Here is an 18845-nt window from a genome sequence, read left to right on the forward strand (position 1 = left end):
AGCCAAATACTTGTATTCTGTGTAAAAACATATGAGGGGGTCAAACGTTTGTGTTTGATTATGGAAAATTGCGTTTGATTACCAGGTCATTTGGATCTTCCAAATCAATTGTCGTCATTTCATTTACTGTATATCATGAAATTAATGCAAAATACATGAGTGCCCTTTGCTCGCTTTATGAAAGTGGCTATTTTTTATCTGAAAATAGAAAATAATTACTTGCCTGTAAGCATCCCCATTTCAATGTTGACTCAAAATACGGTGAACCTGGCCAAGACGTTTAACATCAGCTTCCGGGTAGAGCGATGATCTGATGATGCTCATTCACGTTGAAATAACCAATTCCCTTCCACTGATTTACCCACCTGAACTAGAAATAAAAGAGACCAGTGAACCAGCCTCATCTGTTTCATATTTAGATCTTAACATAAAATTTCAGAGTGACAAAACCTCGCCACAGTTCCATCCTTTGGTGTCTATATTTCACAACTTTTGAGAGACAACCGTACGACTTTTGTTCAACCGTCGTTTTTTTCAGGATTACAACATTCAAGACCGAAACAAAGCCATCAAACAGTTTTAATGACATAAGGAGGTCATTTCCTAATTTGAAGCATCATTGTCCCATGCAATTCCCATTTTGACTTTTACCTAAGTTGACTTGACATGCCTTTGTATGGGCTTGTGACGGGTGCCCCCGGTGAGACAGGATGGGCACACATTTTCAGATTTAACTAGAATCATCAATATGCAATAGTGATTCATAAACATGCTTTGGATATAGTCGGAATCGTACAATGATTTTCTACCAATGATTGTGTAGATGTTTTGTTTTATATCGTTCAGTGTTTAGATTATCACGACTCCCCATACTGCAAACTTAACCAAAGAAAACGCTAACATTGGAGTCAGATGCCTCTGCACTGCTATCAAGATGTTCTAACGCCTATTTAGTATATGTTTTGGTCTTTGCTTCAGACAAAGGGTCACCATATCACTGGCTGAACAGGTAAACCATGAGAGGCTCCATCCGCGCTGGATACCATCTAGCAGTGAGTCGTGCGGCATCAAGAGTGTCCAAGATAAGCGTGTAGGTGGGCCGGGACTGGTACAGCCTGCTCAATCAAGCCATCCTGCTGCAGTAGATGTGCCGGGACTGGTACAACCTGATAAATCAAGCTATCCTCCTCCTGTAGGTGGGTTGGGACAAGTAGAGCCTGCTCCATCAAGCCATCCTGCTGCTGTAAGTCGGCCGAGACTGGTACAGCCTGCTCAATCAAGCAATCCTGCTGCTGAAGGCGGGCCGAGACTGGAAGAGCCTGCTCATTCAAGCCATCCTGCTGCTGAAGGTGGGTCAGGACAAGTAGAGCCTGCTCAATCAAGCCATCCTCCTGCTGAAGGCGGGCCGAGACTGGTAGAGCCTGCTCAATCAAGCCATCCTGCTGCTGTAGGTTGGTCTGGACAAGTAGAGCCTGCTCCATCAAGCCATCATGCTGCTGTAAGTCGGCCGAGACTGGTAGAGCCTGCTCATTCAAGCCATCTTGCTGCTGTAGGCGGGGCGGGACTATTAGAGCCTGCTCAATCAAGCCATCCTGCTGCTGAAGGTGGGTCGGGACAAGTAGAGCCTGCTCAATCAAGCCATCCTGCTGCTGTAGGCGGGCCGAGACTGTTACAGCCTGCTCAATCAAGCCATACTGCTACTGTAGGTGGGTCAGGACTAGTAGAGCCTGCTCAATCAAGCCATCCTCCTGCTGTAGGTGGGCCAGGACTAGTAGAATCTGCCCAATCAAGCCATCCTGCTGCTGTAGGTGGTCTGATACTGGTACAGCCTGCTCAATCAAGCCATCCTGCTGCTGTAGGTGGGTCGGGACAAGTAGAGCCTGCTCAATCAAGCCATCATGCTGCTGTAAGTCGGCCGAGACTGGTAGAGCCTGCTCATTCAAGCCATCTTGCTGCTGTAGGCGGGGCGGGACTAGTAGAGCCTGCTCAATCAAGCCATCCTGCTGTTGTAGGTGGGCCAGGACTAGTCGAGCCTGCTCAATCAAGCCATCCTGCTGCTGTAGGTGGGTCAGGACTAGTAGAGCCTGCTCAATCAAGCCATCCTGCTGCTGTAGGCGGGCCGAGACTATTACAGCCTGCTCAATCAAGCCATACTGCTACTGTAGGTGGGTCGGGACTAGTCGAGCCTGCTCAATCAAGCCATCCTGCTGCTGTAGGCGGGCCGGGACTAGTCGAGCCTGCTCAATCAAGCCACCCTGCTGCTGTAGGTGGACTGAGACCGGTAGAGCCTGCTCAATCAAGCCACCCTGCTGCTGTAGGTGGACTGAGACTGGTAGAGCCTGCTCAATCAAGCTATCTTGCTGCTGTAGGCGGTTCGGGACTAGTAGAGCCTGCTCAATCAAGCCATCCTGCTGCTGTAGGCGGGCCGAGACTGTTACAGCCTGCTCAATCAAGCCATACTGCTACTGTAGGTGGGCCAGGACTAGTAGAATCTGCCCAATCAAGCCATCCTGCTGCTGTAGGCGGACCGAGACTGGTAGAGACTGCTCAATCAAGCCATACTGCTGCTGTAGGTGGGTCAGGACTAGTAGAGCCTGCTCAATCAAGCCATCTTGCTGCTGTAGGTGGGCCAGGTCTAGTAGTGACTGCTGAATCAATCTATCTTGCTGCTGTAGGTGGGCCGTAACTGGAAAAGCCTGCTCAATCAAGCCATCTTGTTGCTGTAGGCGGGCCTGGACTAGTCGAGCCTGCTCAATCAAGCCATCCTGCTGCTGTAGGTGGGCCAGAACTAGTAGAGCCTGCTCAATCAAGCCATCCTGCTGCTGTAGGTGGGTCGGGACAAGTAGAGCCTGCTCAATCAAGCCATCCTGCTGCTGTAGGCGGGCCGAGACTATTACAGCCTGCTCAATCAAGCCATACTGCTACTGTAGGTGGGTCAGGACTAGTAGAGCCTGCTCAATCAAGCCATCCTCCTGCTGTAGGTGGGCCAGGACTAGTAGAATCTGCCCAATCAATCCATCCTGCTGCTGTAGGCGGGCCGAGACTGGTAGAGACTGCTCAATCAAGCCATACTGCTGCTGTAGGTGGGTCGGGGCTAGTAGAGCCTGCTCAATCAAGCCATCCTGCTGCTGTAGGTGGGCCAGGTCTAGTAGTGACTGCTGAATCAATCTATCTTGCTGCTGTAGGTGGGCCGTAACTGGAAAAGCCTGCTCAATCAAGCCATCTTGTTGCTGTAGGCGGGCCTGGACTAGTCGAGCCTGCTCAATCAAGCCATCCTGCTGCTGTAGGTGGGCCAGAACTAGTAGAGCCTGCTCAATCAAGCCACCCTGCTGCTGTAGGTGGACTGAGACTGGTAGAGCCTGCTCAATCAAGCTATCTTGCTGCTGTAGGCGGGTCGGGACTAGTAGAGCCTGCTCAATCAAGCCATCCTGCTGCTGTAGGTGGGCTGATACTGGTACAGCCTGCTCAATCAAGCCATCCTGCTGCTGTAGGTGGGTCGGGACAAGTAGAGCCTGCTCAATCAAGCCATCATGCTGCTGTAAGTCGGCCGAGACTGGTAGAGCCTGCTCATTCAAGCCATCTTGCTGCTGTAGGCGGGGCAGGACTAGTAGAGCCTGCTCAATCAAGCCATCTTGCTGCTGAAGGTGGGCTGATACTGGTAAAGCCTGCTCAATCAAGCCATCCTGCTGCTGTAGGCGGGCCGGGACTAGTCGAGCCTGCTCAATCAAGCCATCCTGCTGCTGAAGGTGGGCCAGGACTAGTAGAGCCTGCTCAATCAAGCCATCCTGCTGCTGTAGGCGGGCCGAGACTGTTACAGCCTGCTCAATCAAGCCATACTGCTACTGTAGGTGGGTCGGGACTAGTAGAGCCTACTCAATCAAGCCATCTTGCTGCTGTAGGTTGGTCGCGACTAGTAGAGCCTGCTCAATCAAGCCATCCTGCTGCTGTAGGTGGGCTGATACTGGTACAGCCTGCTCAATCAAGCCATCCTGCTGCTCTAGGCGGGCCGAGAATGGTAGAGCCTGCTCAATCAAGCCATACTGCTGCTGCAGGTGGGTCGGGACTAGTAGAGCCTGCTCAATCAAGCCATCTTGTTGCTGTAGGTGGGCCGAGACTGGTAGAGCCTGGTCATTCAAGCCACCCTGCTGCTGTAGGCGGGCCGGGACTAGTCTAGCCTGCTCAATCAAGCCACCCTGCTGCTGTAGGTGGGCCGGGACTAGTAGAGCCTGCTCAATCAAGCCATCCTGCTGCTGTAGGTGGACTGAGACTGGTAGAGCCTGCTCAATCAAGCTATCTTGCTGCTGTAGGTGGGCCAGAACTATTAGAGCCTGCTCAATCAAGCCTTCCTGTTGCTGTAGGCGGGCCCGGTCTGGCAGAGCCTACATAATCAGGCCACCCTGCTGCTGTAGGTGGGCCGGGTCTGGAAGTCGGATGCATCAAGCCACCCTGCTGCTGTAGGTCGGCCGAGACTGAAAGTCTGATGTATCAAGCCATCCTGCTGCTGTAGGCTGACCCGGTCTGGTACAGCCTACTCAATCAAGCCATCCTGCTGCTGTACGTGGGACGGGACTTGAAGTCTATGCATCAAGCCACCCTGCTGCTGTAGGTGGGCCGGAACTGGAAGTCTGATGCATCAAGCCATCCTGCTGCTGTAGGTGGGCCGGGAGTGGAAGTCTATGCATCAAGCCACCCTGCTGCTGTAGGCGGGCCCGGTCTAGTACAGCCTACTCAATCAAGCCACCCTGCTGCTGTACGCGAGCCGGGACTGGTGGAGTCTGATGAATCAAGCCACTCTATGAGCGTTTCATTTAGTTGACCCAATGATGTACGTATACGGTATATACCAGTAACATACGGTAACATACAGTCACATCACATTTTGTGCTCATTTTGGTCTTTGTATGTACCTTCTTCACTGTATGATCAGTCAGTGCATGCCGGGGCATCGGTCTTCTGATTTACCTCATTCACAGCATGCGGGGGTTTCTGTCTACTGATTCAGCTCATTCACAGCATGCCCGGGGCATCCGTCTACCGATTCAGCTCTTTCACAGCATGCGGGGGTTTCCGTCTACTGATTCAGCTCATTCACAGCATGCGGGGGTTTCCGTCTACTGATTCAGCTCATTCACAGCATGCGGGGGTTTCCGTCTACTGATTCAGCTCATTCACAGCATGCCCGGGGCATCCGTCTACTGATTCAGCTCATTCACAGCATGACGGGGCATCCGTCTACTGATTCAGCTCATTCACAGTATGCGGGGATTTCCGTCTATTGATTCAGCTCATTCACAGCATGCCGGGGCATCCGTCAACTGATTCAGCTCATTCCCAGCATGCCATGGCATCCGCCTACTGATTCAGCTTGAAGATTCGGGATAGACTAGATCTTCAGCAATCCGTGCATGCCGTAAAAAGCGACTATGCTTGTCATAAGAGGCGACTGACTGGATCGGGTGGTCAGGCTCGCTGACCTATTGGCTTATGCATGTCATCTATCCCAATTGCGTGGGGCGGTCCTCATGATTTCAATAACTGGATTGTCTGGTCTAAACTCGATCATTTACAGTCGTCGTTTAGCTGGAATATTGCTGAGTTCGACGTTAAACAACTAACATCCATGCACAAGCATCTTTCCTTGGGAACCACAATGTTCAGATGCTCCCGAAAACGACAGCGAACCCGTGAAGCTGTCACTGCAACAAACGCAACAGGCCAAGTAAGCTACCATTCCCAACTTGTAATCTGTACCTTCACTCCTTCCTTGGGCAGGAGCTGCTAAGCCATACTCGAGGCTAATGGTAGCGAGAGGAGATAATAAGTTCTCAAGACACCTGTGTCTTTCTCCTTTATTTGGGACACTTCTGTCCTGTGATCCCTCTTTGAGTGTTTAGATGTGTAGTAAATATGTGTTACTTCCCACGCCAATATCTCGCTATGTTTTTGGAGCATGTTTCTTTCTTTTTTACGATATGCCGAATATTGACCTTGATTTCACCTTCACACTTTCACATCTCCTAAATGCCCCTGGTCGCATTCATGGCTTTGTAAACATCTCGCCTGAAACCGATAATGCTCACGATGACCTCGTAGCTCAAATGAGATGTCCGGTTTGTGTTAAAACAGTTAAGAAATATAACTATTTCGAAAGCTTAAATACCTTATATATACGTAACGTCATCAAAATTAAGAATTAACTTTACTGTTTTTTTTTAAAAATACCTGAAAAGATATATTGACTTAAATGTTAAAACAATTATATTTCAGAAGGCACATGCACATGGATTTTTTTAAATGTGTGGTGTCATATCATATCATGGAAAAGTCAATTGATATTAGAAAAGCGGTTGTATTTCCTCAACGAAAAAGGAAACGTCTTTTTCACCAAACCATTTTTCAAATTACATCCTTTTTGTCATTTTATGAAAATGTGAATTAAAAACATTATCTACCCAGAAAGCACAGAAGGCTCACTGTTCAAAATGTAATTGTTGTATGTTTGTTGCAGTGTGGAATAAACAATGTTATGTGTATAATTAACTTACTTGTGTGATACTGGATTATCGCCTTACTTCAAGTGTACAATGGGTACTCGTCAGGGGTGTATCTTAAGCCCTCAGATCTTCATCATATTTATTAATCTGTTAGTTTCAATGTTGGAGGAAGAAGGTGGTAGAGGTGTGTTTATATCTACTCATATCCCTGATGTATTTGCTCTGTCATTTGCTGATGATGAGTCAACCGTCTCTGATACTGCTTTACAGCTTCAAAAGAAAATAAACACCCTGGAGAAATTCTGTGATGATACTGGCATGAAAGTCAATCTGAATAAGACTAAAATAATAGTATTTCGGAATGGAGGTCCTCTTCGCAGTTTTGAAAAGTGGTTTTTGAATGGTCAACAGATAGAAGCTGTCAACATGTACAGATATTTAGGAATTATTTTCTCACCAAAGTTATCTTGGACCAAAGCCAAAGCATGTCTAGCAGCCCAGGCAAGGAAAGCACTTCTATCAATATATAATTATCAAAAACAATTTGGATACATTAATCACCATGATCTTTTTCATATTTTTTATGCTATGATTTCACCAAACCTATGTTATGGATCAGAGATCTGGGGAACCAGCTACTGTAACATTATTGAGAGTGTCCATAACAGATTCTGCAAATCCTTTTTGAAAGTGAATAAGTTCACCAATAACGACATGGTTCTAGGAGACTGTGGTAGGATCCCCCTACAGTATAAATGTCAAGAGCAGTCAAGTACAGGTGCAGACTAATTCAGATGGAACAACACAGGATACCCATCCCAGCTTATTATATACTAAAATCTCTTGATGATAATGGTAAAATTACATGGGCATCACATATTAGAATGATTTTATTCCAGTTTGGATTTGGTTTTGTTTGGCTAAGCCAAGACATTGGTAATATTCAACATTTCATGACAAATTTTAAACGAAGATTTTACGACTGCCTCACTCAATATTGGCACTTTTCCCTGACATCATCAACGAAATGCAATTACTACTCACAGTTCAAGTCATTACTAAATGTGGAATCATATATTACTAGTGATATGTCTTCGTACCAACATAGACTTATAGCCATGTTCCGGTGTAATAATTTCAGACTTGCTGTTGAATTGGGACGTCACAACAACATCCCATATAATGAATGTGTCTGCACTTTCTGTATTTCAAAGGGACATAACCATGTTAAAGATGAATTCCATGTTCTTATGATTTGTGACCAGTATTCTAGAGCAAGAAGAAACTCTTTTCCCAAGCGTCTCGTTACCCCTCCCTCAATTGAGAATTTTATAAGACTTATGTCAGCTGAAAACAAACAAATTATAAAAAGCTTAGGTAAATTTCTCTTCCAAGTCATGAACACTCGGAACGGAAACACAGTGTTAAATGGTAAATCACTATTAAATCTACTCGGCATGCAAATATATATACAGTATATTTCAATTGTATTATGGGCCGGTGGCCTAAAGTACCGAATAAATTTGTCTGTCTGTCTGTCTGTCTTAATTTACTTGTTTCATATTTATCAACTAGTGTTCAATATTTAAGCAGCATATAACATGTCAAGTGACGTTTCATATTTTTAACTATGACTGCATCTACAGGAAAGCTAAAATGCCCTGTCACTATTTTTCCTTTTGTAGTACTCCAACCAGAACAAATGTACATATTCTGATCCTTCTGAAGATTTCAACCAATGGCAGATTTACCTGCTAGGCACCAGACCTTTAACTACCTGCTGTCCGTCAACTGTGCGGGGAATTTGTCACTAGACGAGGTGGCCATAGATGTATACTAGCCGAAACAAAGAACGATTTAGCAACAGAGCAATATATGGATGTACATGAAACATGATCTCCCCATGTTTGTTTGTTGTTTGACGCCGCACTCAGCAATATTCCAGCTATATGACGGCGGTCTGTAAATGATCGAGTCTGGACCAGACAATTTAGTGATTAAAATCATGAGCATCGATCCACACAATTGGGATTGATGACATGCATCAACCAAGTAAGCGAGCCTCGCAATTGGAATCAATGACATGCATCAACGAAGTCAGCGAGCCTGACCACCTGATCCTGTTAGTCGCCTCTTACGACCATCACAGTTGCCTTTTACGGCGAGCATGGGTTGCAGAAGACCTATCCTACCCCGCATCTTCACAGGTCCATCAAAAAGGTAAATGATCTGCAGGATTATATGGAACACCAATGAATTAAAGTAGTTTGATTACAAACATTTTCTCCACCTTAGAAATACTGACCTGAGCAGTTTAAAAGACAAATATTCAGATAATCACAAAAAGCAAATAGCTTTAAAGTTTGTTTATTTACAAAACATTCATAAAGTATCTACAACTTAGCAGTCCAAGATGAGACTAAGTGTCCTCAACCATCTCAGCATCTTCTGGGTGAGATTCCTTGTATTCCAACATGCTGTGCTGAAGCAACCAATTATTTCATGTCAGGATTTTAAGTAGTTGACACTGAGTTTTGTGAGCAAGGTGGGTTTTAACGCCCCTTTGAACAGTATTCCAGTTATATCATGGCGTGTCAGCTTAATGTGGGAGGAAAGCCCAAAGTGAACTTGGTCTCAGACATTTTCCACTTAACCACCCGAGCTGTTGTATGGTGCTGACAAACCTTGAAACATTATAGGTGGGTACCAGGATTCGAATCTATGATCATAGCTTTCTGGCTTGCCCTAAGGTCGCATCTCTGCACAGTGAATTATGGCACCTTAGGAGACAGAGCCACTGTCCCCACTTTTGTGAAGAAATACAATATTAACATAAAGATTAAAAAATCAGTATTTCACTTGAGTGAGATAACAAATTAGAATATGTTTTTACTTATAAAAACAAATGTATTCCCCTGTCCTTTTTTGATACATTAGTTCATGTTGTTACTATAAATCCAAAAAACAACAGAAAAAAATACAAGTAGATCTACAGATTCTGATAAATGCAATAATGAAGCAGCATCAATGATGCTATGACTAGGATGAGTGAGTGAGTTGGGTTTAAAGCCGCTTTTAACAGTATTCCAGTTATATCAAGGCGTGTCAGCTTAATGTGGGAGGAAGCCCGAAGTGATGCAGGTCTTAGACGTTTACCACTTCGGTGAAACCCACGAGCACGGGTATGGTGCTGACAAACCTAGAAACATAATCGGGGCGAACCGGGATTCGAACCCACAATCATAGGTTTCTGGCGTGCACAAGGGCCATAACTCTGCACAGCGAATCGTGCCGCCTTAGACGACTGGGCCACCCGTGCCCCCATGACTAGGATGAAGACTGTTGAACTTGTAATAGCAGTTTTGATCGTAAACAAATCGTAAACAATACGTAAGAATACGTAAAGTATACGTATCTATTCGTAAAGTACATGTAACTACACATAAAGTGCTCGTAAAAACTCAGAACAATCCATAAAGCCATCGTAACACGACCCAAAGAAAATCGTAAACAACACATAAGCACTCGTAATAATCTATAAATAATCCGTAAAACAAATTGTAAAGTAACAGTAACAAATCGTAAAAATAACTGTTACAAGTCATTTACGGATTCTTGCAAGCAGTTTACGGATGGTGGCGCGTTGTTGCGATTTATTTACGAAAGAATCAATCCGTGGACAATCGTAAGATGATTTTTGACATGTCAAAAAATTTGCCTCTCCTTTCACGGATCCTTAAGAGTGTCTGCAAGTTGTTACGAGTTGTGACAAGTTATTTACGGATACCAGTGAGTTACTTGCGGATGTTTGCGATAAACTACGAGTTTGCGATCTGTAAAGACTCGTAAGAAAAATCTGTGTATGTGAAAGGGACATAAAACACCCAGAAGTGGAAATCTATTCTGATCTAAATGGCGGACAGGGGCTTTTCTAATTTTGTCACAAGGTTTTACCTCAAACGTTTTCTGTACATGTTGACACAACTTCTTCAAATCCTCCAGGCCCTTTTTCAAAACTTCTGTTGCTGGCTTTCCTAAAAACAGAAACCCTTACGAGTCATATCAATTCATACAATTCATATATATCAATGAAATAGACAAATTTGGAAAAACATGAAAACACCAGATGGTAGACAGAGTGAAATTTCATCGTGTACACAAATTACAGCGTATGAAATTGGCACTAGTTCTATAGTCCTTGCCAGACTACCCAATAGTTAAGGGAGCATAAGGACTAGTAGAAATTTACCCTGTTTAAGTGTTTCGCTACAGATTTCATATAGGACTAGTGGACTAAAACTGTTAGTTTCTATTGCTGAAATGACATTCTACGAAGTCACTCTGAATACACACCTATTTAGGAATTCATAACGAATTATGAACCTCTGGGGACGTCATCTCATCTAATCTTTCTATAAAACTTTTAAGTAAGACCTGCTTTGAGGTTTTACTGTTAAAACGACACTAATAACTTTGCTTCTAATGTTGATTTTTGACAAGATTAAAGTCAATATTTATTCACATGAAAATTCAATGACGTGAATTGAACCTGCAACCACTTCTTTCATGTTTAGTATTGTTGGTTACAGCATGCATTGCACACTGGTTGGAGCACATGCAATGCACGCAATAAAAACAGGGGCACAGATATGAAATAAATACAACCTATTTGATAAAATGTATTAAAGCTAAAATGGATAGAATTATCATTAAACTGAGCAGGACATGGTAACTTGATAATGCCCTCATATTGCTTGACGACGGGCCATTATCATGCCCGTTGTTAGGTGACATCATCATGATCATAGGACAGAGATAGGTGACGTAACGTTCAATAGTGACGTCATCTGGTTTGTTCTATGACATTTCCATATTTGTAAAAGTGGGTCAGTGACATTCTTGTTGATTGCAGATAATCTTTCTGAACCGATATCGTTGTTTCTTTTTATTTGATGATAAATAATTCGATCCATTTTAGCTATAATAACAATAATGCTATTTTTCAGGGCATTATCATTTGCAGAAGCCCTCAGACTTTTCAGCTGTCCTCCTTTATCGGGCAGTAAATGGAAGACCTTGGACTTCTGCAAATGATAATGCCCTGAAAAATAGCATTAGCCTTATATCAATTTAAGACCATATCATTGCATAAGTAAGAGAAAACACTTTTTGGTTTTGATTGAAAATTTAACCACTTGGGAACATTTTTCAAAAACATCTTTATCCCCAAAAAGTCTTTTCATTTTCACCATGCTCTTCTCTGAGTGCTACTGTTGAGAGTTGTAAAGAAAAGCTTACGGCAGTCACTTCCCTTCTTTCATTATCTTACTGATGAAACGGCGAGGTTATATTTTTGAAATGGGAAATTTCTTCATTTTTTTCAGAGTGGATGACAACTACTCAAAACAAGTTAACATGGTTAAGGAGCACCCGATTCTTTCATATTACTCTAGCTTCATTTTTTGTCATTCCATGACAGATTTACTATAGTAATATGAAACAATCAGGTGATCCGTAACTTTTTTTAGTAATATATTCAAACAGTGAAACGGTCTGGATAAAAGGAAAGAATATTAATAGAAACATTAGTGGGACCAGTTGGCAATGCTTCAGATGAGCTAAAAAATAATATATCAACAGCCTTACAATATGTAAAAACGAGGCAAGTTTAACTGACACGCACACAAGGCTTACAATCATCATCATGCTACTGAACACTCACCATTAGTCTGGATTCGGAAGTTGATCTTGGTCTCGGATGGATGAGGTATACTGTATCCACAGAACTGTACGTCGGCACTGCGGTACGAGGAACAAACGTACATTTATAACTGTGTAACTAAACAACAGTTGGTATATCAGGCCTCAAAGTTTAAATTTTTACCAAGTAGCCATATGGCTAAAAGTATTTTTTTCCAGGTAGCCAGTGGTCAAATCAAGAAGTCAAGCCAATATTGTAGGTAGCCAAAGGCATTTGAAATTATCTTATATCAAATAACTATTTCATGTACAAGTCATAGCAATAGTCTTGGAATTGTATATTAGTGGAAACTACTTGAATTTTGTTATTTGTGACTCGAAAAACGATGCAATTTATGTTATGATCATATAGTTATACCCTTGCTTATCCAATAAACTATCAACTAAAATAACATGGTAATTACCGTATTTGACATAATAAGCGTCCCGCTCTAATAAGCGCATAAGGGCGATATTTGCTAATATATTGGCTAGTGAACAATCCCAATTAGCACCCCTGCCGATTGATCAATGTACAAAAGACATATTTATTCGCGTATAATACGCACTCGTGTGTTATATGCACCCTTAATTATGGGCAATTAAATTCTGGAAAAATATATCTGTCGTATATAAACATTTCAGGCTGTCAGCAGTAGCCATGAAATTTACCTTCCAACTCTCTTTTTTTCACAAAAATAATATTCTAATAAGCATGATAAAAGCCCCCTATTTCTAATTTTGAGAGTGCCCTGGGCGCTTATTATGTCGAATACGGTACATCAATATTTAAGCATTTCGGTTGATTGTTGACTTTAGGAGGAAATATTTGCGAGTACAATTAGTAACAGACATGTTTATTTTTTTGTTTACATATGTGTAGCAATAGAATTTAGTCGCCACAAGATAATTTAGAATGTAGTCATTTGGCTACCTCTGAATTTTAGACATTAGACAAATTGAAATATAGGTCACATTGGCGACCATTTTAGTCGAAACTTGGAGGCCTGCTGTATACTGCTTTATGCCGGAATCAACACTTTCCAGTTATATGAATGTGGTCTTGACTAGGAAAACCTGTTGTTAATAGCATGAGCAACGATCTACGTCTTCTGGGCTTGATGATACGCTATCAGCATGATAAACCAGGTCACACTTTCTGATCACCTGGGGCGGTTGGGTAGCTAAGTGGTCATAAACTTCACTTGGCTCGTGGAGGCCCTGGTTCCGTTCCTCACTTGGGTACATTGTGTGAAGCCCATTGCTGGTGTCCCCCACTTTGATTTTGCTAAAGTGGCATAAAATCATACTCACTCACTCTAATCACCCGATCCATATGTTGGTAGGCTTAAGCAGCTCTCACACTTTGCTGAGGTGGTTGCCAAACTCTCCCGAGCCTAACTCGGTTAGGATTCGGGAAGAGACTACATATATACGAGTATCATACGAGTGTGCTACATGTCCAATACGAGTCAAATAGGAGTCTATTAAGAGTTGCATATGAGCATAACGATCTCGATACGAGCTGTACAAGTTTGGTACGAGGTGGCTACGAGCTGCTAAATAATTCGGCGGGAATTACACTCGTATAGCTCGTATTAGACTTGGTCAACTTGGCAATAAATTTTGCAGACGATCCTCATACGAGCTCTGTACGGGCACCACAAGGGTACTACGAGTAGGACGAGTGTGTTAGGAGTTTGTTACAAGTTTCTTAGAAGTTGGCTTGCGGCCCAACTGTTTTGAGCATTTCCAAAACTCTGGTAGATCAGTACGAGGTATCCCAAGTTACCCCGAGTTTAGTACTAGTAGTTTAGTTTAGTACCACCTCGCTACAAGCTCCATACGAGTACCCCCGAGTCAGCTTGGGTGCATACTCAGGACGCAACTCGGCAAAGTGTGAGAGCCCCTTTACAACAAGCATCAGGTGCTTGGGACATATTCTGACCACAATCCACAGGCTTGCTGAGACCGCCTCTAGTGGTAGATCGTCCACCCAAGAGCGGAAATGTTTTCGTTATACAAGGTCATCGCCTATGGTAGTCACCATTTTTGTGACGCCAAAACCAGATAAGAACATCGATCTGATTGGATAATGCGTTTTCACTACAAGGGGCACAACTTGTGATCTAGGAGAGGTAGTGCCAGGGTCGAGCTGAGAAAAGTGACCTTGATGTGGCAAGGGTAGAAACTAGGCTTTGGGTGGGTGGGTGGGTGGGTGGGTGGGTGGGTGAGTGAGTGAGTGAGTGAGTGGGTGGGTGGGTGGGTGGGTGGGTGGGTGAGTGAGTGAGGTTTTATACCGCTTTTAGCAATATTCCAGGAGTACCATGGAGAGGGACACCAGAAATGAGCTTCACTCATTATACCCATGTGGGGAATCAAACCTGGGTCTTCTGCATGATGAGTAAATGCTTTACCCACTAAGCTACCCCACTGCCCCTCAATCTTGTGAGCTAATGTGACATTGGGTCAGCATATAAACAGATGCAAATTAGAAACAGCATTTCAAGCAAAGATATGTTTAAATTCAATGGTTAAAAATACAGTAAAGTACAGTTAAAACGAAATTAAAGAGATCACTAATTTTAGTTCGTAATAACCGTGGTTCGTTACAAGCACATATATAGCATATATATACAACAAATGGCCAGGAGTAAATAATAAGTTTGTTATAAACATGTCCATTATAAACGTAGTTTACTGTACCCAAATAGACACTACACAAGGGAGTTAAATTCTATTGAATACCAAAATGCAATTATCAATACCTATGATGCTTCACATGCTGGTTAATATTCAATGTCTCCATGAATCATCTTGAGCCATGCGTACTAACCTTTTCATCAGTACGTATCTCAGGGAGTTTCCCAGGGTGTGGTCCTCATTGTGCATCACAAATGTGCGGCATGTCTCGTCATCTTCCTCCCCTGTCTGGATCTGGAGGTAAAGCTTCTGATGCAGGGATGTGGATGTTAGAGGTGTAACTATACAGCGAGGTCATGAGTTAGTGAGTGAGTGAGTATGGTTTTACGCCGTTTGTAGCAATATTCCAGCAATATCACGGCGGGGGACACCAGAAATGGGCTTCACACATTGTACCCATGTCGGGAATCGAACCTGGGTCTTCGCCGTGACAAGCGAACGCTTTAAACACTTGGCTACCCGACTGCCCCAGCGAGGTCATGATACAATATGTATCTCAATACTATGGTTGCGATACTGTCATACAGTACTTGTACTTATATATTTCAAAAGTTGATATTCCTTCTTCTTGCAAGTTTCTTGAATAGCATAACAGTCCCCTGTGACTATGCTTGTTGTAAGAGGCGACTAATGGGATTTGGTGGTCAGGCTTGCTGACTTGGTTGAAGTACCGTATTCGACGTAATAAGCGCCCCGCTCTAATAACCGCCCACGGCGATATTTGCTAATATATTGGCTAGTGGACAATCCCAATCACCACCCCTTCCGATTGATCAATGTGCACAAGACTTACTTATTCGTGTATAATACGCACTTGTGTGTTATACCACCCTTAATTATGGGCAATTAAATTCTTGAAAGTATATCTGTCGTATATAAACATTTCAGGCCGTTAGCATAAACCACGAAAATTACGATCTTTCAACTCAAAATAATATTCTAATAAGCGCCCCCAATTTCTAATTTTGAGAGCACCCTGGACGCTTATTACGTTGAATATGGTATGTCATCAATCCCAATGCCATGGTTCGCTGCTCAAGATATCAATCACTAGATTTTCCGATCCAGACTCGATTATTTACAGAGCGCCGTCATATAGGGGGATTATTGCTGAGTGTGGTGTCAAACAACAAACCAACCAACCAAACAAACCGTCCAGGATCACCTTTCCAACAGGATTGCCACGCCCCTTTGTTGTCTTACATTATTACATTATTGCTGAGCAACGTTATTTGTGGTTTTAAACTAGTGTTTTCAACATGACTCCTTGTAAATTAACTTTGGTGTATGATACACTTTAAGTTAATGTAACAGCATTCAACAAAATATGATGGCTCGAAAAATCAATAAATTATACTATTTAAGCGATGTCCGGATGCGACCACAATGGTGAACAAAAGTGGTAAAGGGAATACGTTCTTGGACTTTTTTTAAAATAATCAATAAAAGATCTTCTTCACATTTCAAAATATAAGATTATATTTTTATTGTACATATTGATATATAAATTAATATAGCTGAAAGCATGATTTATACAATAAGATGGAAATGACATTTTTATCTGCAAATATATATATCAGAACAAATAATTCTATTTAGAGGTGAGATCATTGAAGATCCAGGGTAGGATAGGCCTTCAGCAACCCATGCTTGCTGTAAAAGGCGACAATGCTTGTTGTAAGAGACGACTAACAGGATCGGATGGACATGGTTAATGAATGTCATGGTTACCCTATTGTGTGGATCCGTGCTCATGATGTCAAACACTGGATTGTCTGGTCCAGACTTGATTAATTTACAGACCGCCATCATACAGCTGGAATACTGTAGAGTGCGGCGTTAAACAACAAACAAACAAACTATTTAGATGTGAAGCGAAATGGGGTTTTAACGTCGAGTTCAAGATTATAGCACTTACATAGAGATGTGCATGCACACGTGTGTGTGTGGCTGCTTGTACTAGTCTGGACTTAATGCTAGTTTTAAAGTGATAGCCCACTGAGATACCTTGCCGCAGTTTAGAAATCGCTCAGATTTATTGTTTACCGAATCTGTTCGATCAATGTACCAGTCTGTGCCAGCTACTTATTACTAAGCCTCAGAAATATATTCAGTCATTTATGATAAGACATGTTAAGGATGAAATGTATATGTCAATGTCTCCATTCCATTCTAACCTGTTTCAATGTATTTTGCACTTTTCAAAAAAAAATGTGTCCAGGTAATACTGAAGTTGTCGTCAAATTAATAGTATCCAGGTCCAGGCTGAACAAGACATTCTTTGCCTGTTGGTCAATTTAGAAACCACCCACAGTTGTCTCCCTTGGTATCAGCGATTTGGATCAATTTTGACATTAAGTTAGTGAATTGTATTGCAATGATTGATATGTGTCCGGGTACTGCCTCCACCGATCTATTGCTTTTAAATTTAAGACATTATTTGTTTTTCACCTTTCCTTGTTTAGGGTAGGCAATATCAATAACGAAGATATTAAAAAAAGCTTTCCCCCAACATAAAATATCAAATAGCATATATTATAAGCTTTAATCATACTCATACAATAGTACTTCAACACTCTCAGACTATTCCATGCTGTTTACTTTTCTGAAAACATAGTAAATCCCTGAGTAAAAATTAGCATGCTTAATCTTCGAAATTGTTTTCTTTGTTTGTTGTTTAAAAGCCACACTCAGCAATGTTCCAGCAAAACGACAGCCCCCTGTGATATTTGATTCTGGACCTGACAGAAATGAATATTGTGAGCAGCCGTCTAAGCCGCTGGGGTATGATGATGCAAACAACAAGGCGATATCTTAGCGCTAAGACAATCATAAGACTATGTTAAAGTATGGGAGTTACGATCATCTTTGGGATGAGATCGCTTTGTGCAAGTGGGCCCAAACATGTCAGGTCACTTATCCATATACTGCAGTTACTTCTTACGACCCGAATATGTTCAACATGAGGGCGTTTTCACTTCAAGTACAACCCAAATGCATAATCCGGGTACGCACGCCAAGGTACTTGACAGCAGAGCCCATAAAAAGTGGACATCAAGAAAGATCGACATATCGCCATTATCGGACACTGTTGGGTCGCGATGTAAACAGTTTGGCAGCACTTTGCAATCACCTGATCATCATTTGCCGGTCCGTACGACAAGCATGATACACGCAATATTAGGATTTCTAATATACACCGAAATTCATGGAATATCAACAGAATCGAGGAGCGACGTGCAGGTCAACAAACTTCTCAACGATTCAAAATGGATCAAACTGATTAAGTCATTGTGGGAACAGTTGTGTTTCTATTCCAATTACTCATTTGCCACACACATAACTGACTTACGACTTCGAGTAATGGTTTCTTTTGGGGCGCTTCTGTCATTTTAGTGGAATGAAAACATGAACACGTGGTTGCATTACTTCCTGTCGTTCTGTTTCCGCATATGCGCAGTTGATAAACATGGATGAGTTTTGGCGCAATTCCTTTTCCTGGCATCATGTTCTCTTCATTATCACGCATTCACATTCCTAACAAGAACATCAAAACATGCGACAAACTTACATTTCTCGGCACTGTTTCACTTTTTTTCACCTCTGGCAGTATTGAGAAATTAAAGAGCTTTATTCTTAACTTTACTGATTCTTTTTTCATGAGCTTAAAAAGAAGGAAAGTATTGGCAGAAATAGTTTTGTATATTTGTGTTGGAATCATCAAAATTTGAGGTGCAGGCTAAAACGGCACCTCAGCAAAACGTCCCCGATTTCTGGGGCGAAAACGGCACCTCTGTTTTTAATAACGATTTATGTTGTAGTATATATGCTATATTTACATGTTTTATTATGTTATGTTGTATAGGATTTATTTAAATTATCTTGTGTTCCAGTTATCGCGCGCCGTTG

The 18845-nt window shown here is 42.4% G+C and overlaps 2 protein-coding genes across 3 annotated transcripts; both read right to left on the minus strand.

The window, feature by feature from the left end:
• Positions 1–1067: 1067 nt before the first annotated feature.
• LOC139450828 (involucrin-like) lies at positions 1068–4946 on the minus strand. Its single transcript, XM_071232665.1, has 6 exons — positions 4908–4946; positions 3963–4352; positions 2943–3818; positions 2529–2900; positions 1821–2108; positions 1068–1676 (listed from the first exon to the last, which is right to left on the minus strand). Exons 1-6 carry the CDS (start codon positions 4944–4946, stop codon positions 1068–1070), a joined length of 2574 nt encoding a protein of 857 aa, XP_071088766.1.
• Positions 4947–8869: 3923 nt separating this feature from the next.
• LOC139450129 (DNA-directed RNA polymerases I and III subunit RPAC2-like) lies at positions 8870–18377 on the minus strand. Of its 2 annotated transcripts, none has more exons than XM_071231781.1 (5): positions 18289–18377; positions 15070–15170; positions 12217–12293; positions 10449–10528; positions 8870–8976 (listed from the first exon to the last, which is right to left on the minus strand). In XM_071231781.1, the coding sequence occupies exons 1-5, from the start codon at positions 18325–18327 to the stop codon at positions 8914–8916; spliced, it is 360 nt and encodes a 119-aa protein (XP_071087882.1). In that variant the 5' UTR covers positions 18328–18377; the 3' UTR covers positions 8870–8913. The 2 variants fall into 2 exon arrangements, with proteins under 2 accessions (XP_071087882.1, XP_071087883.1); XM_071231782.1 differs by having other exon boundaries at positions 8879–8971.
• Positions 18378–18845: the final 468 nt, after the last annotated feature.

Source organism: Haliotis cracherodii, unplaced genomic scaffold (genome assembly GCF_022045235.1).
Source record: "Haliotis cracherodii isolate W230 unplaced genomic scaffold, xgHalCrac1.p SCAF_8, whole genome shotgun sequence".
NCBI classification, from domain to species: Eukaryota; Metazoa; Mollusca; class Gastropoda; order Lepetellida; family Haliotidae; genus Haliotis; species Haliotis cracherodii.

What these genes read in the sequence shown, in the direction of transcription:
- LOC139450828 (XM_071232665.1), bottom strand. Translation starts at nt 4,946, where the DNA reads ATGCCCCGGCATGCACTGACTGATCATACAGTGAAGAAG. An exon ending in TGATTGAGCAGGCTGTACCA is followed by an intron (nt 3,819 to 3,962) that starts GTATCAGCCCAC and finishes TTGATTGAGCAG; the next exon opens with GCTGTAACAGTCTCGGCCCG. An exon ending in TGATTGAGCAGGCTCTACTA is followed by an intron (nt 2,901 to 2,942) that starts GTCCTGACCCAC and finishes TTGATTGAGCAG; the next exon opens with GCTGTAATAGTCTCGGCCCG.
- LOC139450129 (XM_071231781.1), bottom strand. Translation starts at nt 18,327, where the DNA reads ATGACAGAAGCGCCCCAAAAGAAACCATTACTCGAAGTC. An exon ending in CTTCCGAATCCAGACTAATG is followed by an intron (nt 10,529 to 12,216) that starts GTGAGTGTTCAG and finishes TTCTGTTTTTAG; the next exon opens with GAAAGCCAGCAACAGAAGTT. An exon ending in ATGTACAGAAAACGTTTGAG is followed by an intron (nt 8,977 to 10,448) that starts GTAAAACCTTGT and finishes TGGTTGCTTCAG; the next exon opens with CACAGCATGTTGGAATACAA.